Source organism: Podarcis pityusensis (assembly GCF_964106645.2).
Source record: "Podarcis pityusensis genome assembly, chromosome: 2".
In the NCBI taxonomy this organism is placed as follows: domain Eukaryota; kingdom Metazoa; phylum Chordata; class Lepidosauria; order Squamata; family Lacertidae; genus Podarcis; species Podarcis pityusensis.
The window spans coordinates 10,104,826-10,127,127 of record NC_138029.1 but is presented as its reverse complement, the minus strand read 5'-3'; the positions used below and the strand labels follow the sequence as shown (position 1 = coordinate 10,127,127).

At 40.8% G+C, this 22,302-nt stretch overlaps 1 protein-coding gene across 5 annotated transcripts in view; it reads left to right on the top strand.

Annotated features, from left to right (window-relative positions):
- Positions 1–22,302, top strand: part of ATF1 (activating transcription factor 1) — a 40,765-nt gene that overhangs the window by 13,473 nt on the left and 4,990 nt on the right. Inside the window, exons 1-7 of one of the 5 annotated variants that reach the window (XM_080994948.1) lie at positions 5,933–6,397; positions 6,532–6,649; positions 14,924–15,046; positions 17,937–18,034; positions 18,948–19,078; positions 20,583–20,747; positions 21,428–21,587. In XM_080994948.1, the coding sequence (XP_080851074.1) occupies positions 6,360–6,397; positions 6,532–6,649; positions 14,924–15,046; positions 17,937–18,034; positions 18,948–19,078; positions 20,583–20,747; positions 21,428–21,587 (833 nt within the window). In that variant the 5' untranslated portion in view covers positions 5,933–6,359. Of the gene's footprint in view, positions 1–5,932; positions 6,398–6,531; positions 6,669–13,673; positions 13,697–14,923; positions 15,047–17,936; positions 18,035–18,947; positions 19,079–20,582; positions 20,748–21,427; positions 21,588–22,302 lie in introns of those variants that run through there. The other 4 variants (XM_080994949.1, XM_080994950.1, XM_080994951.1 and 1 more) reach the window with 4 other exon arrangements.

The window sequence follows — 22,302 nt, the reverse complement described above, 5'->3', positions numbered from 1 at the left end:
TAGATAAAACAGGCTCCATATTAGAGATGAATGTCTTGTTTTGCATTGTTCAACTCGGTAGCAGTGATGGTGGTTTTCTAGAAAATTTTCAATCAGAGCATTTTTTTTTTGTAACATCCCATTGCCCAAATCAATTGAGATTTGATTTAGTATGTTTGTTTTACTGATGTTTAAGAAACATCAGTAAAGTGCTATTTTTGTACACAGTACACATGTCTGAAAAGCTTTTCAAGTAGTTGTTGAGGTGGGGGAGGAAAAGGTGCCCCTTTGCTGCCTCAGATCCCAAGCTGGTATATTGAAGAGGCCTGAATTGATCCCATTGCCATCATGTGACAGCAGCATGGCCAGCTCTGTCCTTTCCCATGTTGTAGCTGACCACCACTGGCAGTAGCTTCTACCCATCTGCCACTTGGGCAGGCACATTGAGCTGCCCCTTGCTGGTGGCACTGGCCCATCAACTGGAAAGACTGGGCAAAGAGGCACATCCAAGAGCTATATAGCTGCCTGGAGGATGTTGGCATGGCACCCCACCTGCCACTCTTGTTCCTATGCTAAACCAAGCTTAATGCAAGAACAGTTAGATAATAAGGTTTTGTTGCTTTTGTAAAATCTAGCATAAGAACAGTATATGAAAGGGACTTTCATTTGCTTTTTACCAATTAAGTAATAAACTTGCTTCTTGTGTAATTACATTATGTCGCTCCAATTAAAAAATGCAAGGGTCCATATAAATGAAAATAATGAATTAGGCAAATATCTTGAGAACTGCAATTCTTGTTTATTTTTTGTCTAGGTCAAGAGTTGAATGTGTGAAATAGACATTTTAAGACACTTGCTATTGTTTTTTGTTTTTTTTTTTCCTTTTCTCTGATCACCTTTTAATGTTTTCATTTATTTTAGAAATTGTCTATGAGGCAGAACCCAGTATGATTACGTTTTGCCTGTTTTTTTTCTTGAATTGTGAGCACCCACAAAAGTGTGAAAGTAGTATACAGTGGTACCTCAGGTTACATACTCTTCAGGTTACATACGCTTCAGGTCACAGACTCCGCTAACCCAGAAATAGTGCTTCAGGTTAAGAACGTTGCTTCAGGATGAGAACAGAAATCGTGCTCCGGTGGTGCAGCAGCAGCAGCAGCAGGAGGCCCCATTAGCTAAAGTGGTGCTTCAGGTTAAGAATGGACCTCTGGAACGAATTAAGTACTTAACCCGAGGTACCACTGTATTGACTCAGCCTGTTCTGACTCAGTTTCTGCCTTTGTTTTAATTATAACTAGGAAGGGACACCCCTGCTCACTTCACTTGGCAACCTCCCTAACTCCCACCCCAAAGCACTTCTCCCGCAAAGCCCCTCCACTTCCCATTACTGTACTCCTTGCCAAAGTTCCCTCCCCTTACTCCTTGCTACATCTGCAGCTTGCTCACACCATTGTGCCACCACTCTTACTCAGTGCACCTTGCCTGCTCTGCCCCCATATGTCCCACCCCTCTCATTAGACTTGCCCCACCACCACAAGCCCAGTTTGCCTTCTCTCCTTTGCTGACTCTTCTGCGCTGTCAGCCATCTCACTCAACCCACAAACCACTGGAAGCCCGACTTGTTCATCCATTGCCCCTCATGCTTGCCTGCTCTGCCCATTTATCTGTGCATTCTGGGAGACCAGCAGGGCTAGTAGCTGGTCACAGCATTAGGGGAAGAGTCCCTGTCTTCTTCCACAGCCTGCCTGCACTAAGCCTCTGTGAGTCTGCACTGCTGTCTGCCACAGCGCATCTTCCTGTTTACTCAACCCTGTTGTACCTGCAGCTTCTGACACCTCCTTTCCCCAATCTTCTCACTCTTCTCCCTTTGACCACTCATCATCATCCCACCATCAGTCCCCTGGCTCTGAGCCTTCTTCCTCTGGGGGTTCCCCAACTGGTGCTTCCCACCATTCCTCTTCATCCAGCCAGCCCATGACAGGGAGGTATGGTGTAGGAGGTGCGACAGGTTGGGTGAGCCGCACATCACAGGCAGTTAGTGACTTCTAAAAGTGGTTTCAGTCTTACTTCCTTGGTCATTTCCAGAGGGTGATATTTGGAGAGTGCTTTTTCGTCTTGTGGAGCCTTCATTGTGGGGTTCCTCAGGGTTCAGTTTTATCCCACATGCTGTTTAACATCTATCTACATGATACTGCTGAGGGGGGTTATCCGGAGTTTTGGAGTACATTGTCAGCAATGTACTGATGACACACAGCTCTGCTTCTCCTTTACATCTGCAAGTGAGGCAGTGGGTGTGCTGGACCGATGTCTTGCCTCAATAATGGATTGGATGACAGCCAACAAACTGAAGCTTAATCCAGATAAGACAGAGGCTGTTAGTGGGTGGATCCCTAGACACAATGGATGGGAGGTTGCCTGCTCCTGATGGGGTTAAACTTCATCTGAAGGAGCAGATATGCATCTTGGGGCTCCTTCCAGTTCCATTGCTGTCATTTGAGTCTCAAGTGGCCTCAATGGTACGGAGTGTCTTCCCTCAACTTCAGCTGCGCTCCTATCTGGACAGGGATAGCCTAACTGCTGTTGTCTATGCTCCGGTAACCTCTAGGTTAGGTTACTGCAATACATTATATGTGGGGCTGCCTCTGAAAATGATTCAGAAATTTCAGCTGGTGCAGAATTCAGTGACTAGGTTGCTCACTGGGGCAAAACGGTTTGAGCATATAATGCCAATCCTGGCCCGACTGCACTGGCTGCCAGTTAGTTCTGAGCACAATTCAAAGGGCTGGTTTTGATCTATATAGCTTTACGTGGCTCAGGACCACAAGACCTCAAGGACCACCTCTCCCAATGTGAATTGATCTGGACCCTTCTTTGTGTGCCTCCTTTTCAAGAGGTCCAGAGGGCAGCAACATGAGAACAAGGCTTTTCTGTGGTGGCTCCCTGCTTGTGGAATGCTCTCCCCCAGGGAGGCTCACCTGGCACCTTTGTTACATATCTTTAGGCATCAGGCAAGAATATTCTTCTTCTCCCAGGCCTTTGACTAATTAAACACTCTATGGCCTTCTAAACTGAATGGGAGGGTATTGTTTTCGTTTGTTACTATGAGATGTATTTTGTGTTTCTATATTGTAATCTGCTATGCAATCCTTGGATAAAGGGCGCTACAGAAATAATAATAATAGTAATAGTAATAATAATAATAGGTAATATAGTCGTCACAATCTTAGCCTGCAAAATACAAACACTGTGTTCTTTGTAGTTGGATGGCGTTATTTTGTGACACCTTTATGTCTCGTTTTGTGTGGAAGGTTATAATAGAGATTCCCTGAGATGGAAGAGATATTTCCAGACCATGTTCCTTACAAGCTTTTAAAAGCTTTGTTCTTTCAATTTGTAAACAATAATACTTAATTAGCCACCCCCCTCCTTTGTAATTAGAAAAAGTACATAGTTTTCAAACTCTTTAAGGAACTCCTGTATTGACTTTTTGGCTGATTAAGTCCTTCTCATTGCAGAAGACTGTGGGGCATGTTCCAGGATGCACAGTTCTTGCAGAGCACTGACCAGGCCTATTGTGCCTCATTGTTTTTCTTTGTGAACAGAGAGGGCACTTTATAGAACACTCACAAAAACTCCTGGGCAGCTGCACATTGCACATATCAGTAATGATGGGCTAGCTCCCTTTTAGGGAAGTTTTCCCACTTTTACTGATCTCCTTATTGAGAAACACCAGAGTTCTTTGGAGGATAGTTTGAAAACCATAGCAGTAGAATAGTACAAGTGGAGCTGCAACTGAATGTTGCAGTTTGGAATGTTCTTGTTCAGTGTTCCAGCCAGCCAGCCGTTGCTGGCTCTATTTCTCTATTACCACCAGCATGTCCCTCACTTCAAAAAACCACTGAGCATTTTATGGTCACTGAGCATGGTCTGATATGATTGGGCTGTGGGGGTAGGGGGTTGTCTTCTTATATTCCCCTCCAAAATATTTTCTCTGGTTCTGCAAATCTTGGCATCCCACTGAGCTGCTGATACCTCCCTCATTGCTTAGCAGCTTGGTTTTCTCTTTGTAGCTATTATAACTCAGCATCTGAGTTCACTTGTAGAATCTCTCTCTCTCTGTGTGTGTGTGTGTGTGTGTGAGAGAGAGAGAGAGAGAGAGAGAGAGAGTAGTATATGCTAAGTTGTCATTGTGTTCATGAGAGGTGTCTGCTGTTTGATAGCACGATTCATCTGATTAAGAATGGAAAGGCTGAAGTGAAGCTCTTGAGACTTTTTCATTATGGTGACTTGCATTCTTCAGGTTTTAGGACTGAGCTGTGGTTGGTCTCGGCAGGGAAGAATCAATGACTCATATTTCCATTGAGAGAAATGTAATTTCCAGTTTCTCAGCAACAGCTCTTGCAACTATTTCAAATGTTGTGTAACAACATGCTCAGAACTGGCAGATCATCTTTGACTGCCTCAGGGGTATTTTTATTGGAACACTGTCTGTGCATACCTGGTGCTGTTGACCAGGAAATGCTTAATTGGGCAGCAGGTGTAATAAAATGCACGACAGTTACATATCCTAGATGCAGAAAGTTCTGAAACAAACTAGAATACAAATAACTTGTCCTCCACCACCACTCCTCCCCTATTGTTCTCTCGTGGGAGAAAAAAAACCTGTGGCACAGTTGAGGTGATTTTCACCCATTCTGTTTTCTTCGTGCAAGTCCTCCGTGCTCTGTTCTAGAAATTCTTTTGAGGGGTTCAGGGGGGGAGAAGAAATATAATAATAAAACCTTTATTGCATTAGCATACAGCCATAGCAAAATAAGACAAAAATACTAGAGACAAGCAACCAAACAAAATTCAAAGCGATATTACTGGCGTAATGACATTTAAATTACCCTAAGACAATAATGTAAAGATTTAGTTGCCAGCGCCAAGAATCTAAAGTGCGGATGTATATAAAACATAAAATGGCCCCAAAATAGGCTCGGCACATTGGGTTGAAAAAGTAATAAAAAGAATTAAAACAGGTCCAGGTCTAGGACTCACTACCCAGTCAGAGTAGCCCTGAGTTTCAGAGCCTGCACTATAAAGATTGCCACCCCACGTGAAATTTGGGGATTTGCGTCCACAAGAAGCGATTTCAAACAGTCTTCCTTAGATGTAATGGTGGACGGGATCAAGAGGAGGAGCTTAGATCTTATTGGCTCATAAATAGGGCAGTAGAAAAAGAAATGTATGAAGTCCTCTACTTCATTCATTGTGCATGGACATAAACGCTGAGTAATAGGGGTCTTAGAGTAAATCCCCTGCAGGAAGGCCGTGGGTATAGAATGGAAACGGGCCATAGTAAACGCTCTTCTCAAATTGGGCTCCGTCAGGTCTATCAAGTAGTTGGCAAGTGATCTTACCACTTTCACTTTAGGGAGCCACATGGAGAGGCGAGCTGTAGTGGACTGTGCCCGGTCCATGGCCTCGTCTCTTGTAAGAATCCAGGCCCGGATTTTATGTTGGTCCCAAGATGACAGCATGTCGAGATCTGGGAGGGAGTAGCGTGCAGTAATAGTCTCCATGGCCTTGGACCATTTGTTGGTATGAGAACAAGTTAAAAAGGCTTGCCTAGCTAGTAGGGAACCTGGGGCATTGATTAATTTACAATAAAAACTAATGATTCTAATGTGGGCTCTCGCAACAATGGAGGGGAGCCCCAGTTCTGTTCTTAACTGTGCAGCAACTGAGCCCTTGGGGAGGCCCAGTATCTTTCGTGCAAAAGAGTTTTGCAGAATCTCCAGCCGCTGTAGTGTTTTTAAATTCCACCCCCAGATTTCAACCCCATACAGTAACATCGGGAGGACTTTGCTGATAAATGCTTTTCTGATTGGTGGAACCAACTGGCCACCTTTTGCATAGAAGAATTTGGGAGAAGAAATAAGAAAAACCCTCTTTCCTTGCCCCAAGGCAGGAGCATCCTGTGCACTGAGTTATGTTCACAGGAGCTCTGTATCCAAACTACTATTATATATGGATTTTTTCATTTCAGTAAAAAATAGAATTTATAAGTGACAAAAGACCATTATGTGACTAATTACCACACTATTGTATCAACTAGGTGTCACTCACAAGGATATAAAGAACCGTATTACACAGTTTCAAACTAATGGTCCATCTAGCATAGTGGAAGGCCGTTGTATTTCTTGAAGGTCCAAAATTCATGGCAGCAGCAATGGTGGTGTCCAGAATACTTGTCAGTGGGCATAATCCAGGGAAGTTCAGTGTACCAAAGTCTCGTTGAAATCAGCAAGATTTAAAATGTTTCAGGCTGCATAAGTTCCATTGCTTTCAGCAAGGTTCAAGGCCTGTCTCTGAACTGCACATATTGACAACTTCTGATGCAAAATCCTCTTTACGATGGCTGGCAGACACAACTGTGGGTAGAGCCAAGACAGTAATCACCAACAAGGCAGTATTATTTTATAATGTCCTCTGGCACTCTTTGAAAAGCATCCGTCTCTCTTGGGTTATAATAAACTCTGCATTTTGCTGTCTTTCGGTTTCTTATAGGCTGATTATGGAAGAGGCTCACAAAAGCAACAGTAACAATTCAGCAACACCCCCACAAGCAGCATCTTTACAAGGTACCACGCTACAAGCAGCTCAGCTTTCTCGTGTTTCTCAACAGGTAAAGAAAGCTATCTAAGGTCAGATCCTCTGAGGAAGTTTTTTTTTTTTTTTTTTTTAACTGATAAATTTTTATTGGTATTATACATATATACATATAAACTTATACGAAGTCCAATACTTAAATTACACATAATATATTCATTCCATAAATCATAAATACATTTGTTTTAGGCTCTGCCGAGCCTTGGACTTCCTTCCACTCCTTTGGTAAGTATCAAATAGACCTTATATTCACGTATTTTATCTCTTTTACATAATAGCCTTTTACTGTTAGAGTTATTCCAATCCCGCCAGTGTCGTTTAAAGTTTAGACCCAATATATATCCAATATTTAATCCAATTGTCATGAAATTTCTGTTCATCTTGATCTCTTATTCCTCCTGTTATTCTAGCGAGCTCGGCATAATTTGTTAATTTGATCTGCCAATCATATTAGGTATGGCGTCCGTTTTCCAATTTTGTGCTAACATGATTCTTGCGGCTGTTGTGGCATATAAAAATAGTCCCTTATCTTCTTTTTTAATTTCTTTACCTGTCATTCCTAGCAGAAAAGCTTCGGGTTTTTTGGGAAACGTGTATTTAAAATTTTTTTTAAGCTCGTTATAAATCGATTCCCAAAAGCCTTTCACTTTGCTGCATAACCACCACATATGGTAGAAGTCACCGTCTACTTCTCCACATTTCCAACATCTTTTGTTCTTTAACCTATAGATCTTAGCCAGTTTCACTGGTGTGAGGTACCACCTAAATATCATTTCCCACATATTTTCCCTTAATGCCATACATGCCGTGAACTTCATGTTAATATTCCATAATTCTAGCCATCTCTCAAAATCAATGTTATAGCCGATGTCTATTGCCCACTTTGTCATGACCTCCTTCACCTCTTCGTCTTTTGTATACCACTCCAATAAAATATTGTATATTCTAGACAGTATTTTGTTCTTTCCTTCAACAACTTCCACATTGAATTTAGATTTTTTATCTTCGAATCCTATTTTCTTTTTATCTTCTTTTAACAGGTTGTTTACCTGGTGGTATTGCAGCCACCCAGTAAATGAGTTTTTAATCTCTTCATAGGGTCTAAGTTTTCTACCTTGATCCGTTTTCCTTGTAAGTTCTTCATAGGTAGCATTCTTCCCTTCCATATTAACTTTTTTGACCGTTAACACCTCTGTTGGTGAGATCCACCAGGGTGTCTTCCTTTCCAATAGGTTTTTATTTCTTTCCCATACTTGGAATATTGGCCCTCTAAAAATATGGTTTAAAAAGCCTCTATGTACTTTCACCTTTTCATACCACAGGTACGAGTGCCACCCGTACCTGTTATCGAAGCCTTCAAGATCCAAGATGTCTCTGTTTTCTAGCGTTATCCAGTCTTTCAACCACGATAAACACGCTGCCTCATAGTATAAACATAAGTCCGGAAGGGAGAAGCCCCCTCTTTCTTTTCTATCTACCAATATTTTCATTTTTATTTGCGGTCTTTTTCCCTGCCAGATGTATCTCGCCAAGGCTCTTTGCCATTCTTTACATTGCTTTAAACCTTTAAGTACCGGGATGGTTTGAAATAAAAATAACAATCTAGGCAAAACGTTCATTTTAATAACCGCTATCCTCCCCAAAAAAGATAGTCTCATTCTCTCCCAAATTTCTAAGTCTTTCTTAATGTTCTTCCAGGTGACCTCATAATTATCCTTATATAGGTTAATGTTCTTAGCCGTAATCCAGACTCCAAGGTACTTCACCTTCTTTGCTGTCATAATTCCGGTTTTTTGTTCTAGATCTACTATATCTTCTTTAGATACATTTTTAGTCAGTATTTTAGTCTTATTCTTATTGACCTTAAAGCCTGCCACAGCACCAAACTCTTCAATTTTTTGTAGGGCTTCTTTTACACTGTGCTTTGGATCTTCTAATGTTAGAACAATGTCATCCGCAAAAGCTTTAATTTTGTGTTCCTTAGTTCCTACCCTAACTCCTTTAACCTCTGCTGTTTCCCTCAGCCTCTTAGTAAGTACTTCCAATACTAAGATAAATAATAGGGGGGGACAAAGGGCAGCCTTGCCTGGTCCCTTTAGAAATATCAAAAAATTCTGATGTAGTATTATTTATTATAAGTTTTGCCTTTTGCTCATGGTAGATAGTCTCTATACCTTTTCTGAATCTTTCTCCCATCCCCATCATTTTCAAATTTTCCATCAGAAAGCACCAAGAGACATTATCGAATGCCTTCTCCGCATCGATAAATATCAAGGCCGCCTGTTTATCTATTCTAGTTTCCAGGTATTCAATAATATCTATCACATTTCTTACGTTATCCTTTAGTTGTCTTCCTGGTAGGAAGCCCGTTTGATCTTTATGAATTCTATTTTTTAATACCCTTTTTAGTCTTTCTGCCATTATATCCGCAAACAGTTTATAATCGTTATTTAATAACGAAATCGGCCTATAGTTCTTCACCTCTAAGGCGTCCACATCTTTTTTAGGTATTAAAGTAATATATGCTTCCTTCCAGGTATTCAGAATCCTTCCCTCTTTTAAAATATTATTCATCACTTCACCTAGAATTGGGCATAATTGCTCACTTAATGTTTTATAGTACTTGGCTGGTAGGCCATCCGGCCCCGGCGCTTTCCCAATTTTCATCTTTTTTATTGCCTTCCTTATCTCATCTTCTGTAATCATCTGGTCTAATAACTCTTTCTCTTCTATGGCAATCTGTTGTAAATGGTGTTCTTCCAGGTATCGGTCTATTTCATAATCTATTTCCTTTCCTCTTTTATACAATTCCTTATAATACTTCTGAAATATCCTTTTTATTTCTTTTGGCTCTTCCACTATCCTTTCTCCATCCCTTATCTTGCAGATCGTGTTTTGTTTTTTCCTTTCTCTTATTTGCCACGCCAAGAATTTTCCTATTAGCTGATTCGAAATTGTTTTGTTTCATCATTTTAATTTTCCACTCAATTTCCTGGTTAACTATCATAGAAAATTGGGCTTGTAATATTTTTAAGTTTTGCTTTATTGTCTCCTCACCTGGTTTAATAGCTAATTGTCTTTCATTCTCCATAAGCTGTGTTAGAATCTCTTCTTTTTTCCCCTCTTTTTCTTTTCTTAAATGGCTGTTTTTCTGAATTAGGAAGCCCCTCATAACGGCTTTTCCTGCATCCCAGACCGTTTCTGTAGCTGTTTCTTTGTGTAAATTCCACTTGAAGTATTCTTCGATTGTTTCTTTCGCCTCACTTACTATCTTTTGATTGTTAAATATACCTTCATTCATTCTCCATCTAAATACTCTAGTATCGTTACCCTTTATCTCCATAAATACCGGATTATGGTCAGATATAGTTTGTGGGAGTATTTCAGATTTAGCTAAGTTCTGTGTCAACTCCTTCGAGATCCAAATATTATCTATTCTCCCCCAACTCTGATTTGGGTTTGAGAAAAAGGTATATTGTTTTATAGTGGGGTTTTTAAATCTCCAGGCATCAATTAGCCCCATATTATCAACCAAATCAAAAAACGTTCGAGGTAGCTTGCCTTTGTCTCTTGCTTTTTTGTTGACCTATCCAAATTTGGTGACACCACTCCGTTAAAATCGCCCATCAATATCATTTTTTGATCGATCCATTCTAATAACTTATTACCTAATTCTGAAAAGAAAGCCAATTTTTTATTGTTAGGTGCGTATATTCCGGCGACAATTATTTTTATTCCTTGGAATACAATCTGTACTACTATCATTCTCCCTTGCTCGTCTTTATACAGTATTTTTGGGTCGAATTTTTCCTTTATGTATAGTACCACACCTCTTAACCTTATCCGATGCCACAAAATCCAACCCTAGTTTCTTATTATTCAGAATTCTCTTATGTTTCTTATTACATGAGTCTCTTGTAGACAGATTATGTCAAGGTTTTTTTTTAATAATATATGTGTAATCTGGTTCCTTTTATTTTTATTGTTAAGTCCGTTCACGTTCCAAGACAGTGTTTTTAAAGCCATCTATTATGTACAATTAGTAAATTATCAAATATGGCTTAAAGCTACTGTTCTTTGTCTTCTTTCTCTTCCCCTTCCCTTGCTTCTGTTAAGTTTGTCTCTCTCTCTTCCTCTTCACTCCCCCCTCCCCCGGCCGTTCCCCCCTCCCCCCACCCCACCACCCTTCCAAGTTCCTTCTCGTATCTTCTTGCAAAATTTTCAAGTTCTGAAGGGCTGGACAGTTTGAATCTTTTATCCTTAAAGTAGAATGAAATTCCTTCCGGAAACTCCCATCTATATAGGATCCCATTTTTCTTCAGTTGGTTAGTTAATTTTTTATACACATCCCTCCTTCGAAGAAATCTCGAAGGGATCTCTTTAAATACAATAATTGGGTTTCCTTCAATATATAACCTTTTACTGTAATTCTGTTTCAGTACTTCGTTCCTCATATCCAATGAGTTAAACATGGCTATTACATCTCCTGGCAATTTCCCCCCCCTAGCTTTAGCCGATTTTGTTTTTATCCGAAATATATTTGCTAGGGAGAAGCTTATCTCTTCCTCCTTCCTATCTAACCAAATTGCCAACTCTTTCACCATTTTAGATCTTATATTCTCGTTTGGGTCCTCTGGGATCCCTCTAAATTTCAAATTTAATTGATTCTGTCTCATCTGAGTCATAGCCATACTATCCAGCAATTCTTCCTGTACCTTACCTATCTCCTTAACTTCTATTTTAATCCTGTCCAAATCCTTCTTACTGTCTTTTGTATCCTTTTGCACCCTTTTCATAGAATCCTCAAGTACTTTGGCTCTTACCGATAGATCTTTGACTTTTCCTGTCAGTTCTCCCACCACCCCCTCTAATCTCTTATCTAATGTGTCCTGCACTTCCAATAGCTTTTTCTCTATATATTGCTCATTATGTTTAAATTCTTTCCTTATTTCAGCCATCAAACTATCGTAGTCCTTGATCTCTTTTCCCTCCTTCCCATCTTCTTGTCTAGATGGCCTCCTTTCTGCTGGCGTTCCCACTGCCTTTTTCATTTTGTATGTCAACTTAAATTAACTAATTATTAAAGACTCTTCCCCCTGTAAGTCACTGAAATAAGCTGCTGGCCTGTTCCTCTCATTAATTTCTTCCAATGCAGTTTCCTTTGATCCCACACGATGGCGCCTTGTTAACCTTCCAAGTCTTAGTTCTCTTCTCTTCAGTAGAGTTCATCAACCGGATGACTCCTTCTGCACAAAGCCAAGCAGCTAATCTCGTGCAGTATTTAGCAATCACACAATTAGGGGAAACCAAATATACAGAGATACGCTAAATACAAATCAAAACAAAAACAACAAAAAAGAGTAAAAAGAAAGCAGCTAAGAAAGCCGAAGAAAGAAAACCAATAAAAAAGGAGAACCAAAGAGAAGAAAACAAAAAAGAAAAACAAAAAGAAAAAACAAAGCAGTTACAAATAGGGAAAGCCAGCGTCTCAAAAGATACACTAGGGACATACAATAGAGAGGGTTAAAGGGAAATAAAGGGTGGGTGGGGAGGCAAGGAAAAAGTAACCGCCAAAGATACACGGGCGGGTAGGTGAAGTCACGTAATCACGTAGTGACTCTCTGGAACTCTGGAAGAATTGTGAGGTGAGTCTCGGTCTGGGAGCGGACCCAGGAGAGCAAGGCGGAGCCGAATGGAGAGACACTGCGCGATGAAAAAGGGTTCCGTAAATGGCAGAGGGTCCTGGCAAATTGTCTTATTAAACTTCTTTTCTTGCCAAAGATTCTCAATCTCTTTCCGCTGCAATAATAGTCCAGCCTTCTCCTACTTCAATGTTGGAGTATGTCTCTTTAAAACGGGTGGAGACTGGGAGGAAAATGGCGGTGCGAAAACCCAGTAAGTTTTTACTTTACTTTAGTTTACTTTCTCCAAGCCATTCACTTTTTCTTCCAAACCTCGCTGGAAGAACGCTGCCTTTCCACGTCTCCCCTCCTCCTATTATCAGTCTGATTTTCAATCGTTTGACTGGGCTAAATATATACCAGACTCTCCCCTTTGTTCAAATGTGGAGGATGAGAAGAGTAGAGATCGTTGTTTAAGTAATACTTAAATCAGTCTCCACTCAAATACACCAGGCATAGAATTGGGTGTAAAAAACCCACCGATATATCTCAAGCCGGTCGCTGGCACAACACTCTCCGACCAGATAGAACAGACAAATTCCTTTCACTTCTCTCTAGTCTCTAGTCCATTAAAGTATTTTCAATGTTACTTTGCCTCAGATTCCTTGTATTTTATACTTTGTATCTGAGGTCTCTCCTCTACGCCCACTTAGCGGCAGCTTTTCATGCTTTCTCTCTCTCGCAGTCTTCCGCCATACTCCCTTTTGCTCTTACCGCCAGTAGTGGACTCCTTCTCCTTCACCCCACACAATTCTTTTTCCGCTGGGTTCTTTAGTTAAGCTTTCTGTCTGTTATCAGCTTATTTACTTTAGCTATTTCCCAGCTTTTTGGCTGTTGTCAGAGGTTCACCGCTTTTCACGCGGAGCCTGAGGCTTCACAACACGGAGTCTGTTGCTTCCCCTTCATGCTGCAGCTCCAGTCCTGTAAAACGCCGACAACACAGGCGAGCACAAGCAGCGTCGCAGGGTACTCTGTCCCCCAGAATAATCCTCCTGAGGTTTTGGGGTTCACGGAGCCTTCGTGACCCCTCTAGAACACCGTGTTGTTCGAGACCCCCCCGGAGGGCAGCCTCGCGCTCCTTCCCGTGGCCGCGGCGTCCCGGAAGTCCTCCAGATCCTCTGAGGAATTTTTAAGTAGGTTAATTTGAAATTTTACTGTACAATATTGGGTTGTTTTTTTTACAGTGCATTATATTTATATTTGTGTGTGTGTGTGCATACATAATTTCCAGGAATTTGAGTTAATTGTGTGTTTCATGTGTGGAGCTGAAAATGCATCCATATTCACTAGATATTGACATGTCTCATAAAATCCAAATGTTCTTTCTTTAGATCTTATTCCAGGATCACCTAGGCTGACCGGCTAAGCAAAGAAATGGGAAAGTTGAGCATCTCCATGTTTTTTAACTTAAGAGCTGCTAATTCTGAAAAACTGTCTCCCAGTCACAGAATCATAACAAATCTGCTATAAAAATGCTGGTTAATCAGCTGTTGTTTGCCTCAGTATTTTTGCTTCCTACGGCTTTTCTGACCTTAGCACAAAGGACAGGAGCAAAACAAAGGGTGCAGTCCACCAAGCACTGATGTTGTGAAGTTTCATTTTATTGGTGCTTATGCATGTGCTCTGCTTGAGCTGAGTTGAAAAGAGCAGAGGCTGTACTTGCTAGGTGGCACTGAAAATTAATGAATTTGGGTTCTGTTGCAGAGTGTCTGAATTTCAGAACTTTCTTGTCAGTGGAAGTTAGAAAAGCACGACTTCTTACAGCATGGGTGGTCAGCCTTTATTTTTTGTTGGCAGCAGTGGCGGGGGAGGTAATTTTCTCTAGGGTAATCTGTTGGGAACTATACAGGCAGTGGACAGATCCAGAGACAGAAGTGTTCTGAATTAGCTATTTTGGAATAAAAATTGCCCTGCTTCATTTTTCACCATAGTGATCTCAGAGTAGAATTCCCAATTACAGATGTGCTTATGCCCAGTGTATATATGCACAAGACTATCGGTCTCAGTTGGGGATGGACAGAATTACTTTCTCCAAGCCATGAAATGAGTAAAAAGCTTTTACAAGATTTATTTATTTTTATAGATAAATAATGCATCTCCCAGTTGTATAATGAAGAAAAAACTGGGGGGGGGGGGGGACGGGACAAAATCCTTTTTAAAGGTCAAGAAAAAAAGGAGAAAATGAACAGAAAAGAGGGAAATCTGATGGCATGGAGGAATGGGGGCAGTTTCAGGAAGTGTTAGGGCTGCATGAAATGAGGTCAGTGCAAAAGGCTCCCAAGCTGCAGGCTGCCCATAAAATAGCCACATTTTTGTTATTAGATTTGGAAAACGATCTTACTTGGGCTGAAAATCATGTATGTTTTGAGTGGCACATTACCCCTGAGGACATCTAGTGTGAATTTGTGTTAACTGAGGTGTCTTGATATGATAGTTGGCTAAATGCAATCACTATTCAAAAATGGATATTTACTTAAGAAGTCTTGTCTTACTAGAAATTTAGTACTATTCTTCCTCAGTCTCAGTGTCATTAAATGTAGGCACTTACTGATTTATTGCCTAAATTGTGTTTTCCGTGATTTGGCTAATCAACTCTTGATTTGTTTCAGATGTCCCTTAGAGGTCAAACTCCACTGACAGTGGTTCAGCTCTCTGGGGATCAAGTCCAGGGAGTCATTCATACAGCTCAAACCTCATCTGTCATTCACTCACCACAAGGGCAATCAGTGCAGGTACTGTTAACTTTCTTGGGAAGTTTTATTGACAGCACCTGAATTTTACTATAGTGCATTTCAGCCTATTGTGGGGTGACAGCAGCAAGCCAGCAAAGCTCCACATCATTATTATGGACTATTATTTTGTCTTATTTATTTAAATGCCTAATAATGTGCTAGACACCAATTAATTAAAAAGTCGAAACCAAGTCCGGTGGACAACTTCCACTTGTCCAATTAAACTTGCCTTCCCTCTATGCCCCCCACATCTAGAGATGTGAAGGCCTGAGAAGAAACTGGAAAAATTGGGGTGGGGAGAGTGAGAGATCTTAGGGGGGCAGCCCCACCATATGTTGTGTTTTGGTGCGAGCTTCACAACTTTACCCACACACTTCTACAAATCTGCTCCAAAGGACTGAGGGGAAACCCAGAGCAGATTTGGAGATGGAAAGGAAGTTTGTTGCCTAAGCAGAAGCTCTGCTCACACATTCACTTAATTAGATACAAAATAATATCTGGATGAGTTCACATTTTGTGGCAAGTGCAGTAATCAGTTCATAACTTGAAAGCATCAGTCCGACAGATACTTCAAAATGGATGTACGAGTTATGGTTTCTAATGCTGATTCGCATAAAAATGATGCAAACTCATCCATGTTTAGCCGTTTGTGTACATATTGTAAGAAAAAGGAAGTAGCCCTGGAAGGGTTGCATGGGCAGAATGAGGTGTTACCATCCTTCACAGGATTGCACCTTGTGTAAGTGTGAGTAACCCCCAATACCACTTCACTGCTGTAACAGCAATGGGCAGATAAAGCTGTCTACAAACACAGGAAGCTACCTTCACTGAGAGAGACAATTTATCCGTTTAGCTCCGTACTGACTACACTAACTTGCAGTGACTGTTCAGAGGTTTCAGGCAGGAGTGTTTCCCAGAGCTGAGTGGAGTTGCCCAGGGGTGGAACCTGGGACCTGCTGCATGCAAAACATGTGGTCTACAATATATTGTTTCGGAGTATTACAGGAGTGAAAGGAAAAAGTAGTCTTCTTTTCTTGCTCTCCGGAAGCCTCCCTCATATCCTGTTACATAGGAATAATGTGCTGTGACTGGGAGCCTTAACTTGAGCCTTTTAGCACAGCAGGGAAAGTGGGGGGGTTTTTTTGGGGGGGGGTAATTTTGTCTTTTTCTCATTCTGAAACTACCCCTCCCCCATGAGCCAAATGCATTGCAACATTTTGACATGGCTGATAGGAAGTGCATCAACGATCAGAACTTGGGTGGAGCCAATAGGAGGAACTCTGGGTGGGTGGGTAGAACTTTTACCTCATCCACTCTTTGGAGCCAGTAGTTACTATGGCTGGTTAGACATATAAGAAAGACCTCACATAAACTTAATGCAGTATTTAAAATCTTCAGGATTATGTGCACCAATGATTAAAAAAATCAAAAACAACACAAAACCAAACAAGAAAAGCTATAGCTAGTATAGGAAGAAACAAACAATAGAAAATATTTTTTCATGTTTTGATCAATTGTGTATGTTTTCAGCTGCCTTGAAAAGCCTTGTAAGCCTTCTCTTAAGGTGTTGTTGGTTATTTATAATAATAGAATCTTAGCGTTGGAAGAGACCTCAAAGGTAATCTAATTCAAATTGGCTGCTACAGCATCCTTGGTAGATGGCCACCCAGTCTCTGCTTAAAAACATCTAATGAAAGAGAGCCCACCACTTTTCCAAGGCAGCTTGTTTAACTGTTGGACTATTCATGCTGTCAGGAAGTTCTTAGTTGAAAACCCCTTTTTGGAGATTTGAACTTATTGGTTTGGGTCCTGCCCTCTCCAGCAACAGAAAACAAATTTGCTCCACCTATATGATAGCCCTAGTTGAAGCCCTAGTTGAAGATAGCAATAGTATTGCCCCCTAAAAATAATAATTAAAACTCTGTTTGTGCATTATCTGTGTTAGATATGTCAAAGATCTAAAAGCAGTCATTTTGTTTCTAATATAGAGGAAATCGTCTTACACTTAGGAGTGCTGTAGGCTATAAATGCTGCAATTTCATCGCTGAAAACTGAGGGAAAGCTAGAGCTGCCCCTCTCTCCTGACAGCAGCCTTCTTTTTGTTTTACTTTACCAATATACTTTTGCAAGAGCTCTATGCCCTGTGGAGCTTTTGCTGCTGCTTCACCAGTTAGCTGTAAATGAAAGGCGTTTATTTGGGAACACCAGAAGGACTGTTGACATTTGCCAAACTGATGAAGTGCACCGAAAGAATGAAAATCCAAGAGTCCTTGAGATATTCCTGTTTTGTTTCCTTATGTTCTTCCTTCCTTATCTAAATCTGCATATTTTCAGTTTGGAGCCTTGAATATATATCATTACATTGCTACAGGCTTCACTGCAAAATTAGATATTGTTAAAATAAACTGGTGCTGTTCTGATTTTAATGCTTAGCAGACCTGTACCAGCAAAGACCAATCTTTGTTCCTTCCTACATCACACATATTCACTTATTCAAACAGAATGATAGACTATTGACTTCTTAATGCTATCACCATTTGCACTGCTGTTAAAACCCAACACCAAATATTTTTGCAACTATTCCAGAAACTTTGACCAACCCCCTTTCTCATGAGTTTGCAGTAAGTGTTTGTGTGCTTGTTTTATATTGCAGTCCTATGAATTACTTCAGAACTCCAAACTTTACAATGGATCATGTTTAATTTTTTTAGTTTAAATAGCAGTAGTGGTGTGTTCCTTTTGAAGAAACTTGTTAACTCTAAATGTAATTTTAAAAAGTTTGCAAATGGTTGAAAACCTGCTGATTCAGTTATACTTGGCGTTCCCAAAAGGTGTGTCCTGCTGTCTCTTATGCTATTCAGCAAAATAATACAAAATGTGTTTCTTTCAGGTGTCTTTGTCAGAGAGTGACGATTCACAAGATTCCTCCGATAGCATAGGCTCTTCACAGAAAGCCAGAGGAATCCTAGCACGCCGTCCATCTTATAGGTCAGTTCCTTATGCATTTCTTTGGTGCTCTTCAGCAGAGCTTTTCCGGTTGGTAAGCAGCCCACAGGGTTTGACAGATCCCTCAGAAGCTGCGGAGTGGTGGTCATGATAAGGATCTGGCCTAACAACACAATCCAGTTCCCTGCCCCTGTATTGCAGAAAGGTGGAATTTAACTTTTTATTTTCATTTTTTTAAAACAAGGTAAATAATTGTCATTTTCTCCAAAGTCACAAAGCAGCATCTTTCTCCCTGTATTCTGGTTCTGTCCACCATGAAAAGAAATAAAAGTAACTCGCATCTTACATGAGGGTCCACATGTATACGCAAAAATGCTTGTCCAAGCTTTGGGAAGGAAGCAGGAGGACTCTAGGACCATGCCAGAGCTCTTGTGCCTCTTTCCCAAAGCCTGGTGCCTCACCCAAGGGAAGGCAGCGTGAGGGCTCTGAGACCACTGCTACAGTCCTCATGCCGCTTTCCCAAAACCAGGTAAGCCCACAATCAGCGGCGGACTTGGATCTTTCAGATTTCAGCAGCGCCCTGTGTGAGGGCCAAAGTCAATGCATGCTCCCACCTTCTCTTGTTCTACTTAAATCACTATTCCATAGTTATGACGCCCTGCGGCACCCCCTAGGCTCAGCACCTAGTGCAGCAGAACAGGTCATGCTCCTGAAATCCACCTCTGCCACGATCACAGCTTTGTGCAGGTGCAGAGGGGAATCAGTAAACGGAGAGCGGGTTTCTTCTGCTCTCTGGTCATTTATTTACTTCACCACCACCCATGCAAAGTAAAATAAGCATAAGATGCGAGTCACCTGTACTGCATACCTAGGGTTATGCATTGGGAGTAATGATTACATTTTTAAAAAAGTGGTTTTTCAGCCATGTCTGGTATCTTTGTTGTAATTTTTATAGAAAAATCTTCAATGATCTTTCTTCTGAAGACGCAAGAGACAGGAAAGGAGATGAAGCAAGTCCTGGTATCTCTACTATCACATCAATGTCTGTCCCTACGCCCGTTTACCAAACAAGCACTGGACAATATAGTATGTATTATTTATAATTGTCTGTGTTAGGAATGCTGTTTCTGGAAATATATTTCAAGTTGAATTTTGTATTAGCCTGAGAATAATGCTATCCAAAGGTCTCTTCCGAAATTATTATAACAATTCTGCTGAGAATTATTTTTCTATTCATCTGTTACTAAATAGTTTATAAATCAGAATTTGCAGGCCAGCAAAAGGAAGAGAGTTGTGGACTTGCCTTCGAGGTTTTTAAGCAGAGGCTGGATGGCCATCTGTCATGGGTGCCTTAATTTGGATTCCTGCATTGCAGGGGGTTGGACTAGATGACCCTTGGGTCCCCTTCCAACTTTACAATTCCATGGTTCTATGATGTGGTTTGGCAAATGAAGGTGCTGGTTGCAAAATGAAGTAAATTGTTCACAGGAAAGAGACTGTAACTGGTGGCAGATTTTTGTGATATCAGCACAACAGAAAGAACATGATAGCCGTATATTAGGGTTTTAACTTTTTTACAAACTCATCTTCCTATAGCTTGGATGAACCTTTGCCTAAAAACCATCATCCTTCATTTCCAAATATTTTGAAAAAGAGGTCCTGCCCAAAATCAATAAATCATTTTTTTGTATATGTAACTATAATGCATTATGTAATTTATGTATTATAATACAGGAAAAATAGAGCATGCAAATTTTCTAACGCTTGTACAATGTTTTGTACATTGTACACCACTTCTTATTGATTAGAATAAATCAAAATTGCAGTTTGTCTTTGTTTCTGCTGCAAGCACCAGAAAGTTCCTGCGTCACTTTGAGTGCGTGTTCTTCGCACTGATTACTTCTTGTTATCTGTGGAGTTATGGATGGCTCCCGTTTCCAGTGATTCTCCCATACCCGCAATGCTTTTTTGCAAGGTTTCAATATTTCTGCCAAGTTCTTGAAGCCATTTTCATTGAGTCATATGACATTACATATACAGTGGTGCCTCGCAAGACGAAATTAATTCGTTCCGCGAGTTTTTCGTCTTGCGAAGCACGGTGTCGGAAAAGTTTTGGAAAAGCTTCAAAAATCACCAAAGTCTTCAAAAACCTCAGAAAAAGCTACCACACCGCGTGCTATGAGTTGCTCCTCGAAGTCAAGTCGCAACTGTATTAACGGTTTTAAGAAAAAGGAAACAAACTTGCAAGATGTTTCCGTCTTGCGAAGCAAACCCATAGGGAAAATCGTCTTGCGAAGCAACTCAAAAAACCAAAAACCCTTTCATTTTGCGAGTTTTCCGTCTTGCGAGGCATTCGTCTTGCGAGGTAGCACTGTACGGTGATTCCAGCTTTTCATTTTGGGGTGACCTTTTTTCGCAACTGAAAAGAATTAGTCAATTTTTCAGTGTTTTTAAGCAAAAGTTCATCCCTTTATGATACAGGAAATTGTGGGTTTTATTTTGGGGGCGTGTCAAGAAGTTATAAACCTACCATACACACCACTGCACAATGATCAGTGTCTTCTCTGTTTCATTATTTCTTGTCTTAAAGTTGCCATTGCTCCAAATGGACCATTACAGCTGAGCAGCCCAGCGACAGAGTGTGTGCAAGGTTTGCAGACCTTTACAAATGCTGGCGGGACTCCGCTATTACAGTATGTACAGACATCTGATGGTCAGCAGATACTTGTGCCAAGCAACCAGGTGGTCGTGCAGAGTAAGTACCTACTACAAATAATTCAGAAATGCTCCTATTTCTCCCCGCCACTGTGGTTTTCCAAGGGATGATACCTACTTTACAAATAAAAGTCTGTATATTGTATGTGTCGTGCCTAAAGCCTTATTGATATGCAATACTACATAAGCAGAATCCAGGGTTCTGCACAGTCTTCTTAAAACAAGATGTCCTCATCTGCATGTACAGCATTAAGCATGCCTTGGATCTGCGACCCAGGCAGGAGTTGGGCTGGTGAACTAACATTGCACATGCAGCAGCTGAGGGCCCAGTTTTAACACAAATCATGTTTCTGCATTGCCAGTGTCATGTTGGGCTTCCTTAAGCTTCTGCCTAGGAATGAAGTCAGCAGAATTATGTAATTTACCAATATTGTATATTCATCAGCATTGTTTTGAAGGTACTGCCGCTTCAAAATAGTTTTGTCAAAATACATTCTGAAGGAAGGGAAGTAAAACTAAAATTGTTGAAAAGGTGTCATGTTTATCCTCAAGAGATATCTGGCTACTGTTTATGAGCCCATATCCAGTTTTTTACATGTACACCCTCCACTGCTGTGTACATTTTGTGCTTGGCTGTGTGTGCCCAAATTCAAACAGGAAATGTGGGTCTTCTTTAAAACACCTTTCTTCACAGCATTCTTTACTGTGGTTCCTCAACAGCTGCATCAGGAGATATGCAGACATACCAGATACGCAGCACAGCAACCACCACTTCCCTCCCCCAGACGGTTGTGATGACAGCTCCTGTCTCCTTGACATCTCAGTCAACCAAGACGGATGATCCACAGTTGAAACGTGAAATACGGCTGATGAAAAACAGGTATTTGGTTTCCCATTTGGTCTTAGGCATTCCCTGAAATATATTCCCCATAAAATAATCTTTGGCTACAGAATCATATCTCCCACGATTAGCAGTAGACTTCTCTTATTTTGCCCTCTTCCCCACTACCCAAGAAATATTTTTTTCCCTTTCTAAACAAATGCTTATTTAGACTATAATTATTTGGGGTGTTTGACAGCTTTTGTTTCTTCAAACTTTTCCAGTTTAAAGAAACAATGTGGGAGGGGGGCTGTTAATTCTTTTTTAAGAAAGACTAATACATTAGTTAAACAGAAGAGAAACTCAGGAGGTTTTCAAAGGAGAAGTAGATTTCAGCCAGTCCTGTCCTTCTAACACATGCATTGTGCTTGAATGTATGTATGTATTTATTTAAAAGCATTTATTAAACTACTTTATATTTCAAAGATTTCTAAGCTGGAGAAGAGGAGGTTAAGGGGTGATATGATAGCCATTTTCAAATATATAAAAGGATGTCACATAGAGGAGGGAGAAAGGTTGTTTTCTGCTGCTCCAGAGAAGCGGACACGGAGCAATGGATCCAAACTACAAGAAAGAAGATTCCACCTAAACATTAGGAAGAACTTCCTGACAGTAAGAGCTGTTCAGCAGTGGAATTTGCTGCCAAGGAGTGTGGTGGAGTCTCCTTCTTTGGAGGTCTTTAAGCAGAGGCTTGACAACCATATGTCAGGAGTGC